Genomic DNA, 25304 nt, shown 5'->3' on the forward strand with positions numbered 1-25304 from the left:
GTACTTGGAGTAAAAGGACCAAGAATGGGTTGGGGAAAGCTATGTAGATATCGCAACTATTGAACGAGATAAATGCGCCGTAGTGTACATTGCAAGCAGAATCCGGAATCATTCTATAGATATAATCCTTCCGGTTCATTCTCACTCTTGGTTTTCATGACACGTTCTCTGGCAGCCCTAAAATCTGCCATTTGAACCCGCATACGTCGCTCCCGTAGTGCCATCAACCCCGCTTCGGAGCAAATTGCTTTGATATCCGCACCAGAAAGGTCATCCTTTTGGCCAATAAACTCATCCAAGTCGACATCTTCACTTAGAGACATCTTGGAAGTATGAAGGGCAAAGATCTTCTTCTTGGTATTTTCTATAAAAAGGCAATCATATTAGTTAATGGATCAAATATAATTTTTAGTTGATATAACTCACGGTCTGGATTTTCGAAGAGAATCTTGCGATCAATGCGACCAGGTCGAATCAATGCTGGGTCCAAAGTCTCAATTTTATTGGTAGCCATGATGACCTTGACATCACCGCGATCGTCGAACCCATCAAGCTGGTTAAGGAGTTCCAACATGGTGCGTTGGACTTCACGCTCACCACCAGAAGTGGATTCGTAACGTTTAGTCCCAATGGCATCGATTTCATCGATGAAAACGATGGATGGGGCATGTTCAGCGGCTACTTGGAAGATTTGGCGAACCAGTCTAGGACCGTCGCCGAGATATTTTTGAATAAGTTCACTGCCGACAATACGTAAGAAGGTAGCACTGGTTTGATTGGCAACAGCCTTCGCAAGCAGTGTTTTTCCAGTTCCAGGCCCACCGTAGAGAATAACACCCTTCGGGGGTTTGATGCCCATTTCCTCGTATAGCTCAGGATGTAACAGTGGTAACTCGACGGCTTCCCGGACCTCTTGGATTTGCGATTCCAGGCCACCAATATCTGCATAGGACTCGGTGGGAGCTTTATCGAGCTTCATTACAGAAACCAGAGGGTCGGCATCATCGGTGAGAACGCCTACCACCGAGACCGACTTGTGGTGAAGAAGAATACTAGCCCCCGGTTCGAGTAGATCTTTATCCACAAATGACATGATAGAGACATAGTACTCCGGACCAGTGGCACTTGAAATAATGGCGTGATCATCATCAATCATCTCTTCCAAGTTTCCAACACCCATGGGGCTCCCTCTCATATCATCAACTCGGCCTCGTTCATCAGCATTGCGGTCTGGGGCGTCAAAATCATCACTGGTAGAAGGTGCTGCAGCCTGAGCTTTGGACTTGCGGATACGCTCTTGGTTTTCAACGTACTCCTCCTCTAGGAGCAGGTGGTCATGGATTCGTTGCATCCGCAGGTATCGTAATTTGCATCGCGAGGTGGGATATATAGTGGGAAGTTTGGCTGCAGCATTAGGGCCAGCAGCCTTGCGCTTCTTGCGGCCAATTCTAGTCGTGGGTTGTGGAGGTGGTTCATATTTTGGCTTTTCTTTCTAGAAAGCTTCATATTAGTATAAAAAAAGTGCTTCAAATATAACCAGTATAGGAACAAGCCAGAAACCGACTTTCTTATCTTTCTCGTCCTTTCCATCTCCCGAGTTATTTCCCATCTGGGATTGCTGATTACCCTATAAATTCGCTCCAATCAGTATCCCCGTAGTTTCTGTTGGTAACGATGAGCAGAGACATACCATCTTGAGAATGTGGGCAGGGCCTTTAGGATGTGGAGCTTCACTTGTGTCAATACAAGCTCTTATGGATAACAGACAGAGTTGAATACAGCTATATGAATCAAGTGCCTGAAGGGTTGAATGTTCTTCCTAGCTGAGTGTCTGGAAGCAACGACAGCAGCGCGACCCGAATGCTTAGTCAGGAAACCTTACATAACTAACTAACTTAGTTACTAATGGGTATCAAGCTTAGGCAAAGTCGCTATGATTGGCCAGGCGAGTACTAACTATTAGCTCCAGTCCGCCTCACCACGTCAGAAAGACGAGTACGGGGCCGTGGCAGTTGCGATGTCATAATCGTGAGAGTAGAGTACGGCGAGGACTTTATGTGACTGCGAATGCTATCGACATCTTCCTGGCCGAGTGCAGGTATATCCGGTGGACCAAGACCGTAACTTGGCCCACCTTGACGGCATCTTGTCTCGAGCTCTCAAGGTGCGGGATACAGGCGCTGGAGATTGAAAAACGTTAACGCTAAAGTGACGGAGTAAACTTAAATACTAACAATAATAGTACCCTGCAAAGGTTCCCATCTTCTGCCTGCACGGCTTCACTCCTCCTCCCGTCACAATAGCTGCCACCTTGCTCCAATAAGAGGCACATTCGCCGCCAGAATTGCCAGACACCACTTCCACGCCATCACCTGTTCACTCCTGGTTGGCTCTCACCCATCATCCTTGTTTCCAGCCTGCTCTGACCCTGCAAGCCCCCTCCGATCTGCACCGTTTGCTGTGCAGCCTAAGCTGACTCAAATCTCATCTTGATCGCTCACGTCGTTTCGCCGCCTCTCACAGTCCTGCACCTCCTCATTTTAATTCTTTTTTCTTTTTGCTGCATGATCAACGTCATCGGCCATCCACTGTCTAGCCATCAGCCTTGGTGCAATATCGTTGACCTGCAAGTAAGCCGTCTACCTTTATTCTCTTGCGTTGTCCAGTCTCATGAGACTTGATGTTGGAGTGCGATCTCCCTCTTCTTTTACCTGTTAAAAAGTTTCCCGCAATTTTTTGCGTCATCCCCGCTAAGCATTTTCCTCGATGACATCCAACCATGAGCCATATGCCCCTGAAACACGACTGTAGTTCATGGAATGCTAACATGAAAGCCTGAGAATCAGTAGTTTCCAAATATATTCCCGAAATCTACTGTATAGCTTATTTTAGATTGGATTTATTTCCTTTGCCGCTCTTTTATGATCAAGTCTCGATCTCCATCTGTTCGTCATGGCCTCTAATCCTACCCGTCGTATTGCCAAGGAGCTGGCGGATATTCATGACGATAGCTGCTCTCAAGTTACTGTCGAGCCCACTGCCGGCGACAACCTCACACATCTGAAAGGAACCTTTCGGGGGCCACCTGGGACTCCTTACGAAGGCGGGACGTATCGTGTAGATATCAAGATCCCCAGTGACTACCCGTTTCGACCTCCCGAGATGAGATTCGACACGAAATTATGGCATCCTAACGTTAGCAGTCAAACCGTAAGTCCAGGAGTATCCACAGCCGGTAAATACCCAGAGAGGATGCTAACTAGTAGACTGTATTCCGCGTAGGGAGCTATTTGCCTGGACACTCTGGGAACAGCATGGTCTCCCGTTTTCACTATCAAATCAGCTTTGCTGTCTTTACAGTCACTCCTAAGCACACCCGAGCCTAAAGATCCCCAAGACGCTGAGGTAGCAAATATGCTTCTGCGGAGTCCGAAGGAATTTGAGAGAGTAGCGAGAGAATGGGCAGTTATCCATGCTGGTGCCCCCAAAAAGCATGTAGGCGAGAGCAGCGGTGGGGCTACGGCAGCATCTATCCGTGCGAAGGAAATAAAATCAAAGAAGGATCAAGAACAGGAAGAGCTCGCTGCGTATGTATATCTGACTTTTATCATCGTGGCGCACCTTTCACGCTAACGGCTAGCCACAGTTACGAGGGATATAACAAAGACCTTGTTGACCGCTTTTGTGGAATGGGTTTTGATGTCCAGAGGGTGGTGTCTGCCTTCAAATATGTTGGCATTGACAGAATGGATGGTGAAGATTATGAGTTAGAGGAAGCATATATGGGTGATATAACCGCGCGCCTTTTGGGAGAGCCATGAAACAAATTTGGGGACTGGTTGGTTTTCTTTGTCCAGCTTGGATTTTCATCCTGGTATTTTCTGTTCTCAGCGCCCCATCCATTTCAGGGGGCTTTGTGCTCTCGCTATACGTGCCGATTACAATGGGCCAGATTGACGAAAGGAGTGGATAGCGAAAGGTGTCTGGCGAAATCTACTGGCGTTATAAGGCAGGACGGAGGTGTGATCTTTATTTTGAGCATTCCAGATCCCTACATAAGACCTACAACTTCTCAATATAACATCTTACTCTTGGACTAGCTTCAACTCGCCGCATTCCAGGTTTGTGGAAAAATACTAGTATGGGCTGATCGCCCCCTTTCTGAAAATATTAATTTCCATATTGATTTTCTCTGCGTTTACATATGTATCAGTGTCAATCTCAATAGCTTCCACAAAGCTGATGATGGTCTTGGCGGCAACTTCATAGTTAACTAGTTATGTAACTACATTAGCTTCCAGTGTGTGGCCTAGACTTTGTATTGTTTGCAGAGTATTCAAAACACCTTTTGCACAGCAAGAGGCAGTGCCATTTTATAAGAAATATGATACATAGATATAATAATCGCCTGTTCTATTTTCTGGCAGCCACTTCCTACTCACCTACGAAGTACAAAGAGACCCTACAATCAACCTGAATTTGTGCTGTTGGCGCTAAGCTAAGCTCATCCACAACCCTCCGCCACTACAACTGCATAGAAATTCGGATTCAGACACGAGCTTACAATGCCAGAAGATGACCGCTACCGAACGTCTTCTCAATTCCGGCTATGGTCCTTTACGAAAGAAGGCCTGACTTCCATCCGAGCTAAGACCAACGCCAATGCCTGCAAACGTGTCAAGCGTGCGTCTGTCAATCAGCCAGATGCGGAGAAAGGCACGGTAGGGCATAGCGACCTGGACATTGATTGTTTATTGCCGGAAGAAGAACTAGAGTTGGTGCAGTACTACTGCGAGAAAACACTCGAGCTTGCAGATGAGTACCAACCTCCACTGCCAACAACTGTGAGGGTACAAAGCCCGCTGAATTCCGGACAAGGGATTATAAACTTATAAACTGAATACTAATTGTGTATGAACTACAGGCTACCGCAATCCAATATATTCGCCGGTTTTACCTTACAAACTCAGCCATGATTTACCACCCCAAGGACATCATGCCCTGTGCTCTTTTCCTCGCCACCAAAACAGAGAATTACTATATGCCCCTACGTTCATTCGCGGAGAAAATCCCCAAATTATCTCCCGAAGAAATCATTGGACCAGAATATCTTCTCAGCGAGGGTTTACGATATACCTTTGATGTTCGTCATCCGTTCCGCGGCTTAGACGGTGGGATGATGGAACTCCACGCTATAGTGAATGGGCAAGGCCCTTTAAAACCTAATGCACGAGAACAAAGCGCTACAGAATTACAACAGTATATTGAAACTAACTATCCACCACCAGCGGGCTCAGCGGCAAAGTCAATAGCGGACCGAATTGGCCTTGTTCATAACCAAACAAGACATATTCTTAAAGCCGCTGCCCAAACAACAGACGCTTACTTTCTTTTTTCACCCCCCCAGATATGGCTCTCTGCTCTGCTCCTAATTGATAAGCCCCTTTTGGATTTTTATTTAGATACAAAATTTGGCCCTAATACCTCCGACCCAGCCGCCCCTGATAGCTCAAAAGACTCACCACCTGCGGTGGCTTCCATGCGAAAAGTCCTCTTAGAAACTTTGGCTTCATGCTCCATGCTATTGTCTGACTATATGAAAAAGCATGGCCCCAACGTCCCTCCAGACCCTGCCAGGATGACAAACCTAAAACGAATAGGCAAAAAGCTTTACCTGTGCCAGCACCCAGAAAAGCGCTTGGGCTCAAAGAAAAGGGAAGGCTCAGGAAGTGTAACTCCGGCGGCGGTGATCGGGCCTGTCAGCGATGCTGACCAGACTGACACGCATGCCCCGAAGAAAAGAAAGTTACAAGGCAGTACCACCATCGAAGGCGATGAAAGTAATGATATGTAAGAACTAAGTGCTACAAAACCTCTGTTTTTTGGGCCTCCATAAAGGGATCAGATCTGGTGCCATAATGCAATGAAAAATTAGCTATCTAGTCTTTACCTATATTTGCCTGGATATTACCAACAACATGGAGTAAACTCAAGCATGTACTTGTATACGGCAGTCCAGAACCAATTTATTTATTTATTTAGTTTCCCAAATACCATTTTATTGTACTCTAAAACCAAGCCAAATAGTGGCTAGAAAAAAGCGAACCATCCCTTTTTATCAATGCAATAGAGGGAAAACAAAAACAAAATGCCGTTTGGCACCAGATTATCAAAATGAGACGAAAGAAATCTTCCGACAAGAGAGACGATATTAAACTTGACCAGCTGAAATCATCTTTTTCCTCAAATATGCCTTATATTCGCCGATACTGCCGTCCCATCGACGGACAGTTTTATGCTCGCATACCATGATATCTTTTGCGATTTTATCAAGGAGTCTAGCGGGATTAGAAATATTAGCATACTGTGCGATTAAAGGTTAGAAAAACAAGAAAATAAAAGGGAATACGAACCTGAAATCGTGAGAAACCACAACAACGCCACCACTGAAGGCATTGATGGCATCTGCCAAACTGTCGATAGTAGGAATATCAAGACCGTTTGTAGGCTCGTCAAGGAGAAGCATGTTGGGTCCATCAATAGCAAGCAGAGCGAAAACAATTCTACTCTTTTGGCCCTCAGATAGAGTACCCATCAGCGCGGTTTGGGCTTCACCCGTAAGACCATAGCGGCCGAGCTGCTGGCGCCAGTATTGGTAGTCCTGGGACTTTTCCTTGTATTTATCTCGAACGAAATCAAGGGCGGATTTAGTAAGATCTAGCTGCTCTGCAGAGTGCTGACTGTATAATCCCAGTTTGAGATGAGTATGACGAGTGACGGTACCAGAGGTTGAGCTCAGTTTTCCAGTCATAAGACGGAGGAGAGTTGATTTTCCAACACCGTTGGGGCCGACTAGCGCGGTTCTGGAGTCCATGTCAACACCAAAGTCCAAGTGCTCGTAGAGGTTGTCCTTCGCTTCTCCGCTGTACGAAAATGTCACATCATCAAAAGAGAGTACAGGCGGTGGCAATTTTTCAACATCTGCAAAGCGAAATGTGAAGACTTTGTCTGGCACAACAGGTTGAATAAACCCTTCCGCCTCCATTTTGTCGAGAATCTTTTGGCGGGACTTGGCTTGTCGGACCAAGTTAGCATATGTACCGGCGGACGCAATGAACTTCTTAATGTGAGCAATTTCTTCTTGTTGCTTGTGGTATGCTTTCATCTGATTTGTTTCGTTCTCGGAACGAGTCTTATGGTAAGAGTCGTAGTTACCACCGTAGTAAATCAATTTCTTCTCGCGCATATCAATCATGTTTGAGCAAACACCATTCAAGAAATCCATGCTATGCGAAACAAGGATGAGGGTGCGATCCCACTTCTTCAGGTATTCCTCGAGCCACACACAGGCCTCTAAGTCAAGATGGGCAGTTGGATCATCGAGAAGCAGCAACGACGGTTTGACGAACAAGGCCTTTGCGAGAGCGACACGCATTCTCCAACCACCAGACATGTCTTTCGTCTTCTTTGTAATGGTAACTTTATTGAAGCCCAAACCAGTCAAAATCAAAGATGCTCTTGTGTGGAAGGTGGAAGGGTCCATGTTTTCCATTCGCTATACTTACGTTAATTTTGAGAGCCGAAAAAATTCTATTTTAAGGAGCCAGGCTTACCTCGTATAAGTCCTCTAAAACAGGGCTTTCAGGGCCATCCTTTTCCAGAATCTCTTCCGCAAGCTTATCGAGCCGATCCATCTCATTTTCTGCCTCTCTCACAACCCATTCTAAGGCGCCAAGATCACTTGGAGGAGCGCCTTCGTTGAGTAAGTAGATGTCAATATGCTCTGGAATCGGAAATTCTCTCTTGTCAATCGCTTTCAAAAGCGTGGATTTTCCACAGCCGTTTTCACCAAGGAGGCCATATCGTCGGCTGTAGTTGAGTTCGAGTGTGGTATCGGTTATGATAACTCGGCCGTGGAAAACAAGCGATGCCGATGTAATCTTTACGTCTCTGCTAGAAGAAAGCGATGATAACACACCGGTTGTTACACGATCGGATAGACCATGTTTATCCATCTGCTCCGTCAGCTTCTTGACATCGGACATCTTTGAGGCACTGGTGGCAGGCTCCTCCACAAGGTTGGTATCCTCCACTTCGTCACCATTCACAGATGATGCCTGTGAGACATTCTTTGAGTTGACCTTGGAAGACAGCCGGGAAGCGGGCGTTTTCTTCTCCTTGCCTTCGGCGGCACGCTTAGCCTGGCGGGCGGCTTTTGACGCAGACACCATTCTGGATATGGATACCGACACGAAAGCTTTATCCCCGTCAAGCGGACCCGGATTAATGGGTCGATGTACTTGAGAAAAAAAAAATATGAAGCAGTCGAAAGGATTTGCGGTTGACGCTGCGATAGGTGGGGGGCGGCTTGGGGTCTTATCGATAGAAGCCCTAACTAAAAGAAAAGCGGGCTAGGAAATAAACAAATCAGTGGGGTCTATTACCAAGCCTGCACCAAGTCAGTTTATTGAACACCGCTGTAAGACCAGGACTACAAAGACACAGAGAGCTCTCTAGAATGCACCTCGGACTGGCAGTAATCAATGCTGAAGCTCTTCGCACCGTTGCTGAATTTTTTGAAAAAAGCCTTGTTAAATTATGTAAGCCAACCCACCGCCACCTTTGCCAAGCCGTAAGTATAATATTCCGCTCCGTTGAGCCACCGTTTCCATGACGTCAGCCAACTGTATGGTGGAAAAGCCAGAGAGCAGGAAATCAAGAGGAAAGTCTACTAGCATTGTATCCTTATACCGTCTATTGGAACATTGGAAAAGGGGCTTAAAGCCGCCTACTAACTTCTTCCAGACACCGCATCTCTCCTGGAGTAAGAACGAGAGAATCAGGAACAATTATCTGCCCAGCTTGAATGGTTATTTGACGACGGTTGTGTGGTGCCTTTTCCTTGATTACAGGAAGAGGTAAAGGATCTGCTTCCTCAGTCTCCGTTGAGTCGTCTTCATTCTTTTGGCCAGTCGACAAAAGGCTTTCTGAAGTCCACCAGTGCATAGGAAACTGTCTTTGAACATTGTTGACCAGGAGGGCCACAACAAGGATCAAGACTGAGCAGAGAAGAACCACAGGCAGTAGGAACCAGCCCATACGCCTCGTCGTTGGGTCGACCACTGCAAGCAGTCCCGTGGCTCCAGCTGGCGGGTGGACGGTCTTCGTAACAATCATGATCAGTGTCGCTGCTGCACAGGCAAGAGGGCCAGCAACCCAGTATAGTTTCTCATGGTTTGGGTTCAGCTCGAAGAGCTTTACGATACAAATCCCAACCAGGGCAGAGAAAAACTGACCGAAAATTGCGTTTCGAGGTTGTGCCAGCGGAGACTCAATGGCGCAATACTCCAGCACGGCGGCCGCACCCTGCTGCCTGTTAATACAAACATATATAGTATGCCAGGTGCGGTTTATGGCTGCAACCTACAAAGCTTCCGACGATAATTGGGGCTCCATGCTGCTGGAATGAAGGAATGTGGGCTGAGACCACTGTAACAACAATTAAGCCTGTGAATATCCCTATCAACGACCAAAACATGACCAGCACGTTTCCAACTTTCGGAAGAGGATGCAGCCGATGCCCTAGGAAGTGGGCTAAGGGCCTGGGCAGAAGATACCATCGCGGATGGGGAATGAATCGGTTCAGAAAGCGGTCAATATCTATCTCTAATGTCTGGAGGTTGGGAGCATCTTCTATGAATGGAATTTTGGGAGCCAGCATTTTTGAACTCCTTTTTTATAAAAAAATCGAGCGTGCAAAAAAGTAGAACGAATCCCAACAGCAGATCGCCATCTAGAAAAGTAGACGGAACTGCCGTTCTGCCGAAGCTAGTTTACCGCCCGCACTTTCTTTTTGTTTGACTCTTTGGCTTGCTGGCTGAAATAATGTACCAGAGTTATCTTAACAGCAATGATAGTATTTCCGCGGAACCACCCCGCACCAACTCCGTAACGGTTCTGGTAATACCAAAACATTCCAGGCACGCTAAACCATGGCCAATTGGCATCTTCGAAACATGTATGAGCTTGTATTCTATGTCTCATGTATGTAATTTACTCCTCATCAGATCTTCCTTCCCCCTTTCCACGCTATATGCAGGTTCCTACTTTAAATTCATTATCCTAATAATACCATTCATAATTTTTAAGAGTCTCTGCTATATCAATATATGGAATAATTTTTAAGTACGGAGTACTATGTTCTTTGGCGGCGGATGGTAGGTTGCGTTTATGTTGGGTTGGCGAGTGTGTACTCCGTACCCTTCATGGAGTAGTTGCCTAGTTCATTGGCTTACAAGACCATCATTGTGGCTCCCAAGTTTCGTAATCGTTGCAACAGCACTCATTCTGGAATATACGTCCGCAATAATAAAACGAGTTCTCAACCGCCCTACTAAAACGTTGAAGTCTCACGTCATTCTCAAGGGGCCAACTAGGCGGACATCCCCCTTCCTCTTCAGGCAGCCGAGGTCTATCAACACGAAGAGACCAAGGAGACATGGTAAAATCCATTCGGGACTGGATTCCAATATATTATCATTTGCAGCCTCCGCCTGGTATCCTCTTTCAGAAGAGAAAACCCCTATCGATCCTGCACCACGGGATAATATAAAGAATGTAGAATTTCATTCGTATCTTTCTTAGAGTTTCCATTTAGATTTCTTTTCTGGCTCTTCTTTCTCTACAATACATTCCTCATCCAGTACGTCGTCCATCCGCACGTAGACATCCGTTCTTCGTACAATGGCATTCGCCGGAGAACTACATCCGATCCCGTCATGCCACGGGCCAGACAGCTCATCAGCTAGGGAAGCAGTCGGAGGACAAGAAGAAATATCCTTGTTCTCGAGAATACTGTGTACCTGGTGGCTAATAAATTGGCGACTTGCTTTGAATGAGTTTTTTCTCGTTGTCTTATGACTGTTTAAGGCAGTAACCTCAACTGAATAGTTGCAAACGCTTGACCGATTTCCGGGGTTCTTCTCAAAATCGTTGGGTTCAACATGAGCTGTACTCGGGCGGCGGGGAAATTTAGTCAAGGGGTGTTCGTTGGAGAAAGATGAAAGGCCAATATCTTCCTCATAGTGACTAGAGTAGTTGTTTATTGAGCGAATCGTCGTCGACTCACGGCGAGGGCGCGGATGATTTATATTGTACAGAGGACTGAGTGTTGAGAGAGAGGCCGCGATTAAAGCTAGATTTAGCTCAAGCCTGTGAAGTGAAGCATCCGTAAGTCCTGACTGATTTTTTTATTTCCGTAAGATGGGGTTGGTTGAAACTTAGGATTCCTCCTTTCAATACATACAGAGACCACAGTCCATAGTCAACGCCACTAATTTATCTTGTTAGTATTTTGGATTTTTAGTGACAGTTCAAATTTTAGTGACATACCGATATTTGATATTTACCTTTAAAGCGTAAACTGACATAGCAGTCTTGATTATGGAAGCGAAGCATGTGCTAGGCAATCGTAAGTATTGCGAACCAACTGTGGCGTTCAACGTCGAGTACAGCTCCTTACATATAGCCAAATGTGGCAATGACACAAAAAGCCAGGCGATACCGTTGTGTTTGATGAAAATTATAGAACACGAATGTGCAAAATGTGACAACGATGGCATCAACAATGGCATCCATTCCTATTTTCCACTTAATGATGTTTCTCCCTCATAAACATGTTTCTGGAACCTACCACTGATTATCATATTAAACACCATGAATCCCCTCCTTGATAAGCACTTTGCCTCATCCCTTTCAGTGAGTGACCACCCGGCGCTTACAGGGATGCATCGGAATATTTGGAATCCAAAATTAGCCAGCCCAAGAAGAAGAATATAACCTTTTCACCCGAGAACATCAGTAGCTGTTAGAGTTACATAGCATGCTGGAGAGAGTGAAGTAACGCACAGAGTATAATCTTTAGGAAGATATAGGCCTTCCCCCTTGGAAGTATTCTTAACAAAAAAAATACAAATGAAAACTTCACGGCGAAAATCGCAATCCCGAGAATTATAAAATGGAAGTATGCGAGTTTTATGAGGGCAGCATGGTCAGATCGAGTAATAAATTGGGTATATCGGCCAAGTCCATGCTTGGATTCCATGATCAAACAAGCAAGAACTAGTGATGCGCATGCCTATTTCCACATGTTAACAGAGTCTGTACAGTGAGACATATCGCCGTGGAAAAGGAATAGACTCACCGATGCCAGTATAGTAAAGTAGTCGTCAATTGCGAGACGTTTATCTATAAATATTCGAACATAGAGTCTCACAAGAACCACAAGAAGCGCAATACCGGAAAAGAGTCCAGAGATACCCAATATCAGAGAAGCTTTCGACGTATTTTGAAGTCCCGGGTCAAACTGAGGGTTACTTCTTCCAACCAAGCTCAGACCTATCGAAAAACCCTCCAAAAATGCCATTGGTGACGAGATAGACAGATTCCCGGCCGTGCAGTATTCATGGCAGCCGAACCATCCACGATTTCCGCCTGCCCTGTTCAAGGAGCAGGTCTTCCGAACGGATAAAACATCCAGAGCAGAAATCAAGGAGAGCTCGTCGTTGGCGACGGGTGTGATATTATTATCATTGAGGTCCCATACCAAGCACACGTGAGTGTGAAGAGCGGGTGGAATCAGAGCAAGAAGAAGGTGTGAGGGCGCAAGAAGGCTCACCGAACCTCTTTCTGCAGATGGCGCTATTCAGCTCATCAATACGGCCTTTGTCCAATTGCAGATCCCTTAGAAAGTCATGCTTGTCATGCTTTCCATCTGGGCCAATGATAGCCAATAGCGGCGACTGAAATGGCGTGTCTTCCGTGTCCTCCGGCCTCTGGCGTGGACGTCTTCGTGTCGGGTCAACGTGGGTTTAGTATACATGAGGCATTCCGTACGTGTGGAAGCGATGCGCGCCGACCCCTTAACCATGAAAGACCAAAACGGGCTCCCTTCTCCACCGTGCAAGTAGGGTGAACTGGCAAAGCCCTTGAGTAACGTCTCCGAATTGCAGCCTATAAGTGAATTCCCAACACGACGTCGCACTTCCACGTGGAACTGAAAACTGGGAGAGCATGGTCTGTTGGAGCATTCGCATACTCTGTACGGAGTACAATAATCGCGAAACGAAAACAACTAACTACCGGACAAGATCTCGACTTTGTGTTTAGAACAAATGCCTGCAAAAGGAAACCGAATTCTCACGGCTCGCCTGACCCGGCGGTCGAAACGCAGACGAAAACACCAAGCAAGACACTTTCAGAGGAATTAATAATCGGAATTGCCACCGGATAGCAAGGCTTGTTCCAGTCAATGGGATTCCCCGTTTAGATTTGTCAATCATTTGACGCACGAGCCGCCTTCACAAATAACAGCTGGTTGTCGGAAGGCTGAGAGCCGGGATGCTCTCCGTGGTGGTAACGCGTGTCCTTCATGTGGCGTGGGTTTGTTGCACAAAATGGAATGCGTCTGTAGTCCTTACTCGCTGCACACACCGGGCCCGTCTTGACCATGACTTGTCAGTGTCACACACTTGTACTGAAAATGGCGGAGCGCGGCGTTGATCGGAAGATCAGAGAGGGCGATCTTCACGCTAAACCCGTATGAAATTTCAAACCCATCATATTTCAAGAATGATTCGAAGTTGAATTCCAAGCTTTGCCCAATACGGAGAACTGCAAGGCTCTTTGATCCATTGGAAGATCAAATGCCCACGGAGTGTTTTCCTTTCTTGAAGATGGTATTGACAATAGCCTAAGTCCAGAGCTAATCCACTCTGAATTCAGCTTCCAGGGGGCTCTCTCGAAGTCCTTTTTTGCAACGTATCTTCAACAAAGCCTTGTAAAATTGAAAGAGACTGGTTAGCCCCTACCGGTGGTACAAAGGAAAAGCACAGAGTATAAGTGACTCCTAGGGATATAATGCAGGCTAGTGCCCCGTAGTGACATTTATTGGGACGACGAGCGAGTGGGCTCTTCGAAACAGCCCCGGACTGGGGTGTTCTTTTTGGAGCACGGAGTACTTTGTAAAGGAAGTGTCGATATCTAGTTAGTGGATATCAAGAGCAAAGGCCCCGTGTGACTGGATCGCAGTATGCACGGTTTAATGGGCCGAACTAGACGCTGCATTTCGAAGAGAGAATAGAACGGCACCTTGTTTTCGCCAAGTTCCACGACATATATAATAGGTAGCGGAAGTATGGAGTAGCTAACCCACAATTTCAATCGGGTTGGGCTGCTTTGAACTTTTGAAGTCCAATGCTCCAAGCCTCGGATTCACGCGTGTGAGCCTTAGTCTCTTCTTTACCTTTCGAGAACTTCATGGCCCAGCCACTTTCTTCTATCAGAATCTTGCGAAGGTATTGGGCGAGAGTTGCGACTGCAGCTCATACTCTCTTGCTGTCGAAAACCAGACTATTGGCACCCACCACCCACGTTGAATCGTCCGAATGATAAGCCATTGCGCCACCAAACGCTGACATTCGTGATCGCCGTTGAAACGGAATTTTTACATGGTAAATGGATCCATCATCAAGTCGCCTAGGAATCGCTCGTCGAGCGAATTTGGCATGCCTCTATGATTCCAATGACCCCAGTCACAGTATTGAGCAACGGCATTTGTGTCTGACTCTCCCCAATAGTGGATTATCAAAACAGTAGTTGGGACCTCTATCTATCCAAAATGATCCTTGTCACATGCACCCAGGGGGCAAGTGATACTGGCGTCCATACCCGTGGTCAAAGCAACATTATGGGATGACAGCAACAGGCGCTGATGTTTTCAAGGGCCAATCGTGAAAAAAAATATTTTCATTTCACACATCATTAGCCTAGCTTATTTTGACAAATCAACGGTAAGTTTCAATTTCATTATAGAGGAAAGGGTACTTGCAAATTTCACAAAGCCTGGTAACTAGTGGTTAGATGAATGAACGTTTGCATGTAGGGAATTGGAGTCAAAGGTAGGCCGGCGAGCTGGGGGGTCATTGGGCTAGGTCACCATTATCCAGGTTCTTCCAATATCACAATAAAATATGTGCCCTATATTAATCAATTGCAATGATATTTTTAGTTGGCTATCACATAGCTCTCGCATCTATGTACGCCTTCATACGGCTCACAATAAAAGCTACCAAGGCGAAGGCAAGCAGAATGAATGGTAGCTTTGAGTTAATCTGAACGGGTAGCTACTCTGTACGGAGTACATACCTATAATCTTCCTTACGCTGCCTACAACACCATTGGCCCTTGCTGGCTACTCATTAAATGAGTCCAGGGTACTCAGTAGTTACCATACACAATTATATGACCAGCCAGTCAAAATATCTTCTTTTTTTCTGCAGTGCTAGTGTGCCGTTTGTAAGCATTGAGTACACAAACACCTCTCACTCCTCGATGCCAACGCAGCGCGTAACTTCAACTCCATCCTGGATGAACATCTCGTTAGTATGAGAAAAGATATGTCGGATAATATGCAAGGAACATACAATCTCTCCAGTTGGCTCAATGCTTTCAAACAACCTAGTCTCGTAGACCAAGTTCGGATTGCCCACAGCATCAAATGTGGGCTTCTCCTCCTTATTCGCATACCAAGAAATAATCTGTGGAGAGAATATTTTGTAGCCGCTTGAAGGATTCTGCGCCATCTCTCTCTTTGCGGGGACGCTGCTGCGTACATATTCGAGATAGACGGGGTTTCCAGGAATAATCACATTGTCAGCCGCAACAACAGTCCCTGGAACTATCATCTTCAATTGCTCGCACAGCTTCAAATCCGTCACATAGGCGGCTTTGAAATGATCGAGAAACATTAGTTCAATTTTAGTAAGTGTGCCAGATGTACACAGTTTGTGCAGCACGACATCACTATTTCCGACAAGAATCGTAACGATATCTCGTAGGCCAGCCAGGTCCACCAACATGGTAGCCACAGCAGCGCACTCAGGATTTCTTTCCAGGCTGTAGTATCGTTTACCGCCTATATTGCGTAGGGCATTCCCAAATAAAATAGCAGAATAGCCGACATATCCGCCTAACTCAATCATGGTTTGCGGCTTGATTTCCTCAATAATATCTGTGACGATCTTGCCTTTGTATGTGCCCACATTCATCAAGAAAGCCTTATTCCTTCCAAACTCATCTATTAGAGCCAGAACTTTCTCAGGAGACCCTCTAATCTCATCGAGGTTTTTCTGGGCGTAGATGTAATGTAGTAAATTAATTTCGCGTCGATCGTCCTGCCACACATCCTGTCAGCAATATAATTCCTCTGAAAATTGTGAAGCGTTTGTAGTAATATATTACCGACTTCCTTAATTTTGAATCCTTCGGGAGGTAGTATTGATTGCCGTTGACATCTTTCTCCTCCATTTTAAAGAGAGGTTTGAAATTCCAACCGCCAGAAACAGTATTTGTATTCCACTCCGCTCAATACCAGAGAAGTTAATGCTAGAGACGCTTGAAGTTTCGGAGCTAGGATGCGAAGCTAGTGGACAGGATATTCGCCAGTCTTGTAGAGACCATGTACACAGGGCACGCCGATTTAAGCGTAATTGGGCAAGTCCGTCTGAGCTTCTTCGAGCCTGTTCATCACGGGAGGCCCGCAATATATAATAAGTTCGTGCGGGCGAACAATCGATGCAGGCGCGGGAAAACGCCACGATGTTGAGTGTACCAGGTTTCGAGGATCGAGGATTCAGCCATTGAGGTGTGATGCAGCGAGGATGGCTACCCCCATTCAACAAATAATGTTGTGTGAGCCAACAGCAAGCGCCGACAACCCGCGACGACTAACTAGTCAACTAACCAACTAACTAGCTAACTACCTAGTTAGTTATGTAACTAGTGAAGCTTAAGCCTGGCGAACTAGGGTTTGAACGACCTCAAGCTCCCGCAACGGGACCGACGCATCCACACGCAATGCGACCTTGGATCGGGAAATCCCGCCTTGATCCAGCCCCAAGGTCCAGCGGGCGATAGAACCCGGGGGGAGGCAAGAGACCTGGGCTACATGGCTATGATATTTTTTGATCAAGTTAGTTACAGTGCAAAGCCCGCGACACTTTGAAGTCGTATTTGATATCTCGTCTCACCCCCAGTCTCCTGCGCCGAGCTTAACTAACGTGCCTGTTCCTGTCGTTTCCGCGCATGTAACTTTGCGTTCATATCTGTACGCGCCATGCCTCCATCCAGGCACGTCGACTATTTTCCATTCGCTCGCCCTTGATCGGAACTCACAAAACGGAACCGACTCCAGCTGGGCTGGCAGGTGAATCAGGGGTGTTCGGCCTTCTCGGTGCAGGGTTCGCTCGAAAGGAAAAGCGCAAGGCTCTTTCAAGGCGAACCGGTGTGGACTTCGCTGTCAGGCCCGCAAAGCAGCGTCCCCTGAATCAATACAACGTCAGCCGGCTGTGATGCGCGTTGCCCCAAGCGCCTAACTTTATGGAGACCAACTGCATAAACTAACTAGGTAGTTATGTACTAATCCTAGCCTTGGTGACACGTTCGCTAGTTGAATGTGGGAGCCACTATGTATATAGGTACGGAGGTCCGGAGTATACCTCACCAGCCGGTTCCAAACGAAACGCAGTGCAAGCTTGGCCTCTCTGAAGGGATTGATGTGCAATGCATTTATTGGCGATATATTGAAGACCCTACTTTTGGGACAGGTTGTCGTACTACCCCAGACAAGACCTTCCTTGTATATAATGGGTACAACCTAGGGAGCGAGAGGGAATGGCGTATTTAAGTAACGCCGGACCCATGCAGGGAGATCCGTCAGAACCGTCCAGAAGCGAAATGCCATGCCTCGTGAACGTTGCCGAACGGATACACCGGCATCTGTTCTAATATTAAAAGAAAAGAATCGGGTCTCTTGTCATCGACGGCGAAACTGCTAACAAACGTTCAAAAACCCCTCTATTCTCGCCACTTTGAATTGATTCTCTTCAACACATGCTGCGATAAGTTCCTATGAAACAATTTCAGGTCAAGATATATGTATCCAGGTGTCTCGCGTTCCATAATGTTATCGTAAACTCCCTTTTGACAAGAAAACAGACATACTCTTGCCTCCACCTATTACTCGATGCCCCTGTTGAAGTCAACTTGGATTGGGCATGCCTGGCCCTCATTCTAAGAGCCATGAAAGACATGGGGAGTACAGTTTCTTCGAGGCAGCAATATTGACATTGCTCTAAAAAAAAGAACACGAACATTCTTAAACTCCGGTGTCGAATTTGACTCAGCTATTACAGCTCCATATACTCCAGACATCTCAAAAAACAGCCTGCTTGGAATCCACAATCAGTGCCTCAAAGGCGGGGCCTGTCTATCGAGGTTGGCAGTACCTACTACAGCAAGCCTAAACATGCTCAGGGGACTTCGACTTCGTGATTCTTATGGGAACAGTTTCAATTAGGCGGGAAATTCTGGTCTGGGCAGGCCTGTTTGGAGGCAAGCGAAGGTCTAGAGCATATGTATTGCTGAAGCACCCTGCATGTACAGTGCATGGGATACCTCATGTTTAACAAGACACAGCCTTCACCAATGTTAATTGTGGCTACCTGCTTGCTTCACTTTCTAATCTTAGTAGAATGGAGTAGTATATGTCTAATTAGAAGAATCTAGGGGTAAATCTTGTGTGAAGAAGTTCAATAACCATCTTAGCTAGGTATTTTGTTAACAGGTAGTTACGGAGTACTCTGCACCTATTAGTTAACGAGCTAATGCCTTGAGTCCTACTACAAACATGTGTGTTGTTCAACAACCAGCACCACTCCAAAGTCATGACCCCCGCTGCCCATACAGCTCCTGTGAAGCACTTTACTTGGCTAATACACAAGGTGTTGGATGTAGCCGTGGGCTGTGAGGCATCTCAGCCTGCCAAGAATGACGGCCTGCGCCGAGAGCTGACGCAGGCTAAATTAACAAAAACATCCCGGCCCGGCTCAGCCTTGGACACAAACAAACCCATGCATGCTGGTGTGGCTTTGCTTTCATCTGCTCCATGATCCACAGTGCCGTCATGACCACACTTCTTGCACACCTTTCTGTTGAATAATTCACTTGACTGTTTGTGCGTCGTTCCTAGTATCGTGCATTCATACTTAAGCCACATCACACGCGATTACACCTGCATACAGCTTTCGGAGCTTTGACGTTGGCTGAAGGATTTTGAGACAGCTCAGGGAATCATTATATCAGGGCATCAAAGCAAAGGCATCAAGGCACCGGGGCGCATTGGGTAGCGTCTACACTTCGACGACAATGAATCTCCCACATTTCAACACTTCCCGGACGAAAACCCTCCTCCATGCGTTTCAGGCATTCATCATATTCCTAGCCTGGGCGATGACGATTGCTGTGTTCACAAGAGATGGGAAAACTGACGGTCGCACCGCCTGGTATTTCGCTTTGGTAAGTTCGCTCAGGAACCGAATGAAGCCAAGTTCTCTGTTGGAGTCTGTGACTAATGTTGTTGCCCTTTGCTCCTGTAGTGTTGGTTCTCGATTCCGGGTTTAATATATCTGACTGCCGTTCCTATTTGGCCGCGAGCACGGCGATTCGGTAATCCCTATGCCTTTGCCACTGTTGATGGTATGTATGCGTTCATGTGGTTCACTGCCTGGGTGGCCATCGCAACGTACGTTGGCAGTGGGAAGGCCAAAGGCGAAAATGATGACAATAACAAGAAGAATGGCAGGAAAGGGTGCGATGCATTTGCATATGGCAGCCCAGCCAAATGCAGACTGAGCACAGGCACGGCTGTTCTCGGCGCTTTTGTCTTGTAAGGCATCTAGCTCCCATTACTGCTACGCTGGCGCGAATATATCACTAACATCTACATCAGCTTGCTATTTGTAGTAACCACATTTCTATCCTTGCGAGACGTTATGGACTTCCGTCGAACCGGCATGATGCCATACGACGGCTCCGACCCCACTTTGGCAGCGCAGTCCAAAGCAGCGTTTTCTTCCAACCCCCACGAGATGGACGAAGAAGGCGATGCCGAGTTCAGAACTGGCCGTCCTGGAGGGCTACACTCTAACCACCGCGAAGATGGAGATGACTATGCCCTGCTTCAACAAAATGAGGCCGATGATATGCACCATCACGGCGCTCGCCCCCCTCCGTCTGCATATGATCCCACCGCGCCAATTGCTCCCGGGCCGAGCCACCCTGCAGGGTCTATGGCGCCAGGCGGTTTGATGCATGACTATGATACGAGCTACGGTGGCCCCTACTCTCATACGTCGCAGCCGCCGACCAACTATGGGCACAACCCTTACAATCGGTAAGCTTGTGCTGTAAAAAGTTAGAATTTTTTCAAACCCCTTAAGCTATTGTATGAGACTTGTGTCCTTTATCTTCATTGAATTTTTGGGGTTTAGTACTTGGACCACTGAATTTTGGCTCATTTCTTTCTTTTGGAGTTTGCATTTTCTCATGAATTGGGCCCTGCTGCATTCTTCCTCCTTGTTTGTTAGGCCTTGTATCCATTTGCCCTATATTTCTTAAAACACTTTATAGTTCTTGATTGTATTAAATTTAGCTGTGAGAGTGGGGGCTGTCCTAGCATGTGCACGTATAGTTGCATCTTTTTATGTTATATCTCAGGTGTGCATTTCATGTGTATCTTTATTCAGGGCGCAGAATGGGGAGAAAACGGAGTTTAAACATCATAGCCCAGTATATTAGCTTAAATGTGTGGCGATAGGACAACAGTATTATTCGAGAAGAATGACATCTTAAATGAGTGAAATCACTTCTAAGTATAGGGCTATAATAATAATTGGTACATGTGTACATACAAAAATAAAAGTGTAGATGAATGATTCAAGGAGAGTCAAGACAATTTTCCAGAGCCATATTTACCTCCAATAGGAGATGTCAAAAAATTTTTCCGCTATATCCGGATCAGCAAAGTCATAGTAGGTGCCGTTCTCACTATCATCTGCCTCATTCCCACTTTCCCCCCCAACTTCTTCGTCAGTATCATCATCAAACCCAGTAATGTCCTGTTGCGGTACAGGGATGTCTCCAAAGTTTCTTCTATCCCAGCGTCGCTTAATGATGTTAATTTGATTTAGTTCCACCAGGTGACCGAAGGTGCCACCATAGCCAGTGATTGCAGGTCCTTGTTCGGGGTTAAGATTCCAATAACTGCCAGCAAAGTCACGGCATACTGGACGGCGCCCACTTGTTCGGGCAATGGATGAAGGATGAGTGGGGTGGGCAGCCGATGTGGATGTGCGTGTTGGCCATGTCATTTTGAGCTTCTTGGGGGGATTTGAGTGGTGTGATGGCTGATATATACCTTCGTTGAGACGCCGGCCGAGAACCCTCGCTTCATATAAAACTTTTTCCTCATAAACCCTTTTGCGATAATTTGGTGGCGTTGATTCATTAGAGCTATCAGCCTGCGGCTCGCTGATATTATCTTCGTCCGTTTCCAAGTGGAACTGGCCATCATCCTGCCTGGCCTTGATGTCTTCAGAAGTTACATCGCTTTGTGCTCTCGCCATGGAGGCACTACTATCAAAACAGCTAACATCATCCTCATATTTGAGTTGATTCATTTTCGCTGATTGTCTTGCATGTCGAATCCGATTAGCTAAAGCTCCTACTTCCGGTGCTTCATCTTTTGGCACCAGGTCATACCCAAGTGATGCAGCAGAAACAATAACCCCGGGTTCAATAGGATAGTTATTTTTATCATTTCCCCGATCTGATGTTTTGCCCCTTAACTCGTTCACCGCTCTTTGTTTCATTAAAGGGTTAATGAGGGTATCAACCATAACGTCTTTGATGTCAGAAATTTCACATCCCTGAGCTCTGGCAAATCGTTCATATGGAAAACTCCTGGTAATAGCTTTAGCAAAGTCGAAAAAGAAATTTGGGCCGTAATGTGTCTTTTCCGAATTAATATTTGGCAGATTGACATTGCTTTGTGGGAAACTGGTTTCAAATATCTCATTACTTGGTTCGATACTGGCCCATACCTCTCTCTTAGGTTTGACATGAGAAACTTTGAGAGAAGCAGGAGGATTTGGGAGGAATCGTTCACCTAAAAGCCCTAGTCAGCTTCCATCCTAGGCAGAAATCACATTGGAAACTCAGGAGTAAATGATTAAGGAGACTTAAAGTCGTACAATTGAAAATTGGGCTGAGGTATGAATGTATTTTTGAATCATTGAAGCTCTGCATTTCTGGGACGTTCTTATGGGCGTTCTTATGGACAGGGCAGCTCGAAATAAAGCAAAGCTCGTCATCTGATTCATCCAGGCTGACTACTGGTATATTTGCCATTGTAAAATGAGTCGAGGCCGTGATGGCACGTTGTGGATTTCGATTAGGAGAACTTTACCACAGATAGAATCGTCGTATAAGAGTCGTATGAAAGCCGGCAGCTTTGGAATAAGCAATAGAGAAAAGAAACTAGGTATTCTGATTCAATTTATCTAGGGCGTAGAATATTCAAAGGAGCAAAACCACTTTGAAAGTATTTATCTTTATTGGGGCTGTTCAGAAGTGTCCAACAAAGGATGGGAATGATGTTTGTCAAAAAAGGTGTCAAGAGAGGGAAACAGCAAAAATATATGGGAAGATAACGCAGACATGAATGATGAGCAGGTTCATAAGTGAGTCATATTAGTCCATGGTTGCAATCGAACAGGAGAACCGTTGGGCGGAAATGCGCCAACAATCACCAAAGCAAAGGGAACCTAGTCCAAGTCTGAAGGTCTGCCTTCCACATAAAACTAGTAATGGCGGCGATAACAGAAACTAAAATCGCCAAACCAAGGATGGCAGGTGGGAATAGAAGGAAAAAGGCGACACAACAGAACGTCGAGGGCGAACAGCGAAATAGAAGTTTGTTGATATTATCCATAGTTATACATCCGAAACTAGACATTTTCATCGCACTTTTGGAGATGGAGGCTTCGTCAAGAACTAATGCGCTGTCATACGTGGTGCGCCATTAGCAGAGCATGCTTCGTTTCTTTGTTTAAAATCAGTGTGTCTTCGAAAATGACGGCTACATCAGGAGGCAAAATTTTTCTTGGAGCCATGTATTGCCGTGCAATAATCAGGTAAGAGGTGATCCTGATTCGGCATAGCATACGCATCAACTCCGGATTGCCAGGATTGAAAGGGTATATATGACGTGGGATCCAGCGACGCGTAGACTGGCTCTCACAGCCAGTAGATAAATGGGTGGTTACTCCAAACAGAGTACTCTGCATTCCATCGCTTTTCGCAGGTAGCTTCCTGCCTTGCCGAAGTAGTATCTGTCGTTGCGACTATGGTTCGTTGATTGTCTGACGTCGGCAGCGTTAGAACTTAGGCAGCAGCTCCTGAATATGCTGGATGACTAACATTGCTCTGGAACTCGCCAATATTGAGGGCGCTAAACTGCTTTCAGTCTGACCATCCCAACCCGCGCTAAGCCCAACGGGAGCTTTGCCTGTGTTAGTCAGTTCTGAGTCAGCCGCCCCTTTCTTTCTTTTTCCCGTTTCGCCTTCCCGACTCACTCTTTCTCTTCTTTTCTTTCTTCGTCCACAGCAAAGACTCTGTTCGTCGATCAAGACACGCTCTGTCTCACTTTAAATCCCTCCTCCTCTTTAGTATCTAGGGCACCAAGCGACCCTCAACCCCCTCTTCAAGTCCCAGAGGCAGCTCAGCTTTTTTGAGTCTTGTCAAGTTATCAACACACCGGTCATCCATCAACGCTTCTTTCCCGTGTCCGATAAAGAAAACTCATCTCTTCAATATGTCTACTGCCGTCAATGAAGTTGCCGATAACCTGGCCAACATTAGTATCAATGAACAAACCAACGGTACTCCCGCTGCTACCCAAAATGGTACTACAGCTAGTGCCGATGAGGGTCGTCGGTTGTACATTGGGAACCTCGCGTACGCGACCACTGAGGGGGAGCTTACGGACTTCTTCAAAGGCTTCACTGTGTAAGTGTTTGATCTGATCTCTTTGTAGTAGATGTGCACAAAATACACTAGCTGCTGCTGCGTAACGCACATTTTTTTTGTGCATTTATTTTTGCTAATTATGTTTCATTAGCGAGAGTGTTTCTATCCCTGTGAACCCTCGAACCAACCGTCCTGTTGGATATGCCTTTGTTGACCTGGCTACCGCACAAGAAGCTCAAGCTGCCATTGCCACCTTGACTGGCAAAGACATCTTGGAGCGTCGGGTTTCTGTTCAAGTTGCTCGCAAGCCAGAGCCCACAGAACCAAAGATTGAAAGTGGTGCTGAGGGCACTAATGGAGGTCAACGCAAGAGAGGTAGTGGACGAGGTCGTGGCCGTGGACGTGGACGCGGTGGCAGATTTGGTCGTGGTGGTCGTGCTGTGTGTTGATTTTCTCCTTCCCTATCACTCTCACTGCTTGGCTAATGTATTCTATCACCAGAACGGAGCCAAGGGCGAAGGTGACGAGGTTCTTGCGGAAGTCACCAATCCCCCTGAGGCTGGAGCAGAAGAAGTTGAAGCTCCAAAGGATGACACTGATGCTATGAGGGGCCAGATTCGTCCCCGCAAGCAGCGAGGTCCCCCTGAAGACGGCATTCCCTCCAAGACCAAAGTCATGGTGGCGAATCTGCCTTATGACCTCAGTGAAGATAAGGTATTTTAACTATTATTGAATTTTTATTTTTTATTTTTTGTCTTCGACTACTGACAATCACCTCGATGCAGTTGAAAGAGCTTTTTGCCTCCTACGACCCAATCTCTGCCAAGATCGCTCTTCGCCCAATTCCACGTTTCATGGTGAAGAAACTACACGCTCGTGGGGAGGCTCGCAAGGGTCGTGGCTTCGGCTTCGTCACCCTTGGATCCGAGGAGCTTCAGCAAAAGGCCGTTAATGAAATGCACGGCAAAGATATTAATGGACGCGAGATCGCAGTGAAGGTTGCCATTGATAGCCCCGGAAAGGAAGACGAGCCTCTTGGCGCTGAAACTGGCGAGGTTACTACCCAGGAGGCTGCCAATGTCGCTGCTTAAGTGAATATTTTTTCCACTAGAGGCTCCTTGAGTAGTTGATTGAACGGTTGGTGGGACTTCGGAGTGCCATTGCCATATTTTATCTGAACCTATTGGCATCCCTTCTTGTCTGGGTTGTCTGGATGGTGACTTCAAATCGCTAGTCGTGATATTTACTTATTCTAATATGCTGAATGGGCTTCCTCATGTCAATTAATAAATGTATCTTAAAAAAAAAATTCTGATGACCTGATGATTCTAAGTTCTCTTCAGTTCCTCTTGCTTGCAGAATTGGGGTACAATCAATCC

General features: G+C 46.3%; 8 protein-coding genes across 8 annotated transcripts; 4 read left to right on the forward strand and 4 right to left on the reverse strand.

The window, feature by feature from the left end:
• Positions 1 to 113: 113 nt before the first annotated feature.
• Positions 114 to 1693, reverse strand: RPT2 (ATPase of 26S proteasome regulatory subunit 4; the record flags this gene model as incomplete). The annotated part of the gene is made up of 4 exons (XM_049253940.1): positions 114 to 364; positions 427 to 1492; positions 1565 to 1627; positions 1691 to 1693. The coding sequence occupies 4 exons, from the start codon at positions 1691 to 1693 to the stop codon at positions 114 to 116; spliced, it is 1383 nt and encodes a 460-aa protein (XP_049107009.1).
• Positions 1694 to 2952: 1259 nt separating this feature from the next.
• ubc1 (Ubiquitin-conjugating enzyme E2 1) lies at positions 2953 to 3821 on the forward strand (the record flags this gene model as incomplete). Its single annotated transcript, XM_049253941.1, has 3 exons — positions 2953 to 3210; positions 3283 to 3587; positions 3647 to 3821. The coding sequence occupies 3 exons, from the start codon at positions 2953 to 2955 to the stop codon at positions 3819 to 3821; spliced, it is 738 nt and encodes a 245-aa protein (XP_049107010.1).
• A 744-nt stretch (positions 3822 to 4565) lies between these two features.
• On the forward strand, positions 4566 to 5854 carry LOZ57_004903 (uncharacterized protein; the record flags this gene model as incomplete). Its single annotated transcript, XM_049253942.1, has 2 exons — positions 4566 to 4850; positions 4925 to 5854. 2 exons carry the CDS (start codon positions 4566 to 4568, stop codon positions 5852 to 5854), a joined length of 1215 nt encoding a protein of 404 aa, XP_049107011.1.
• Positions 5855 to 6211: 357 nt separating this feature from the next.
• ARB1 (ABC transporter ATP-binding protein arb1) lies at positions 6212 to 9456 on the reverse strand (the record flags this gene model as incomplete). The annotated part of the gene is made up of 5 exons (XM_049253943.1): positions 6212 to 6338; positions 6414 to 7555; positions 7614 to 8411; positions 8797 to 9373; positions 9428 to 9456. 5 exons carry the CDS (start codon positions 9454 to 9456, stop codon positions 6212 to 6214), a joined length of 2673 nt encoding a protein of 890 aa, XP_049107012.1.
• Positions 9457 to 15380: 5924 nt separating this feature from the next.
• LOZ57_004905 (uncharacterized protein) lies at positions 15381 to 16365 on the reverse strand (the record flags this gene model as incomplete). The annotated part of the gene is made up of 3 exons (XM_049253944.1): positions 15381 to 15422; positions 15483 to 16232; positions 16300 to 16365. 3 exons carry the CDS (start codon positions 16363 to 16365, stop codon positions 15381 to 15383), a joined length of 858 nt encoding a protein of 285 aa, XP_049107013.1.
• Positions 16366 to 19263: 2898 nt separating this feature from the next.
• On the forward strand, positions 19264 to 20294 carry LOZ57_004906 (uncharacterized protein; the record flags this gene model as incomplete). Its single annotated transcript, XM_049253945.1, has 3 exons — positions 19264 to 19413; positions 19494 to 19783; positions 19847 to 20294. 3 exons carry the CDS (start codon positions 19264 to 19266, stop codon positions 20292 to 20294), a joined length of 888 nt encoding a protein of 295 aa, XP_049107014.1.
• Positions 20295 to 20867: 573 nt separating this feature from the next.
• On the reverse strand, positions 20868 to 22305 carry LOZ57_004907 (uncharacterized protein; the record flags this gene model as incomplete). The annotated part of the gene is made up of 2 exons (XM_049253946.1): positions 20868 to 22063; positions 22149 to 22305. The coding sequence occupies 2 exons, from the start codon at positions 22303 to 22305 to the stop codon at positions 20868 to 20870; spliced, it is 1353 nt and encodes a 450-aa protein (XP_049107015.1).
• Positions 22306 to 23770: 1465 nt separating this feature from the next.
• Positions 23771 to 25016, forward strand: LOZ57_004908 (uncharacterized protein; the record flags this gene model as incomplete). The annotated part of the gene is made up of 4 exons (XM_049253947.1): positions 23771 to 23964; positions 24077 to 24365; positions 24427 to 24639; positions 24711 to 25016. 4 exons carry the CDS (start codon positions 23771 to 23773, stop codon positions 25014 to 25016), a joined length of 1002 nt encoding a protein of 333 aa, XP_049107016.1.
• Positions 25017 to 25304: the final 288 nt, after the last annotated feature.

The sequence above is a fragment of the Ophidiomyces ophidiicola genome, assembly GCF_022830035.1.
Source record: "Ophidiomyces ophidiicola strain CBS 122913 chromosome Unknown scaffold_22, whole genome shotgun sequence".
NCBI classification, from domain to species: Eukaryota; Fungi; Ascomycota; class Eurotiomycetes; order Onygenales; family Onygenaceae; genus Ophidiomyces; species Ophidiomyces ophidiicola.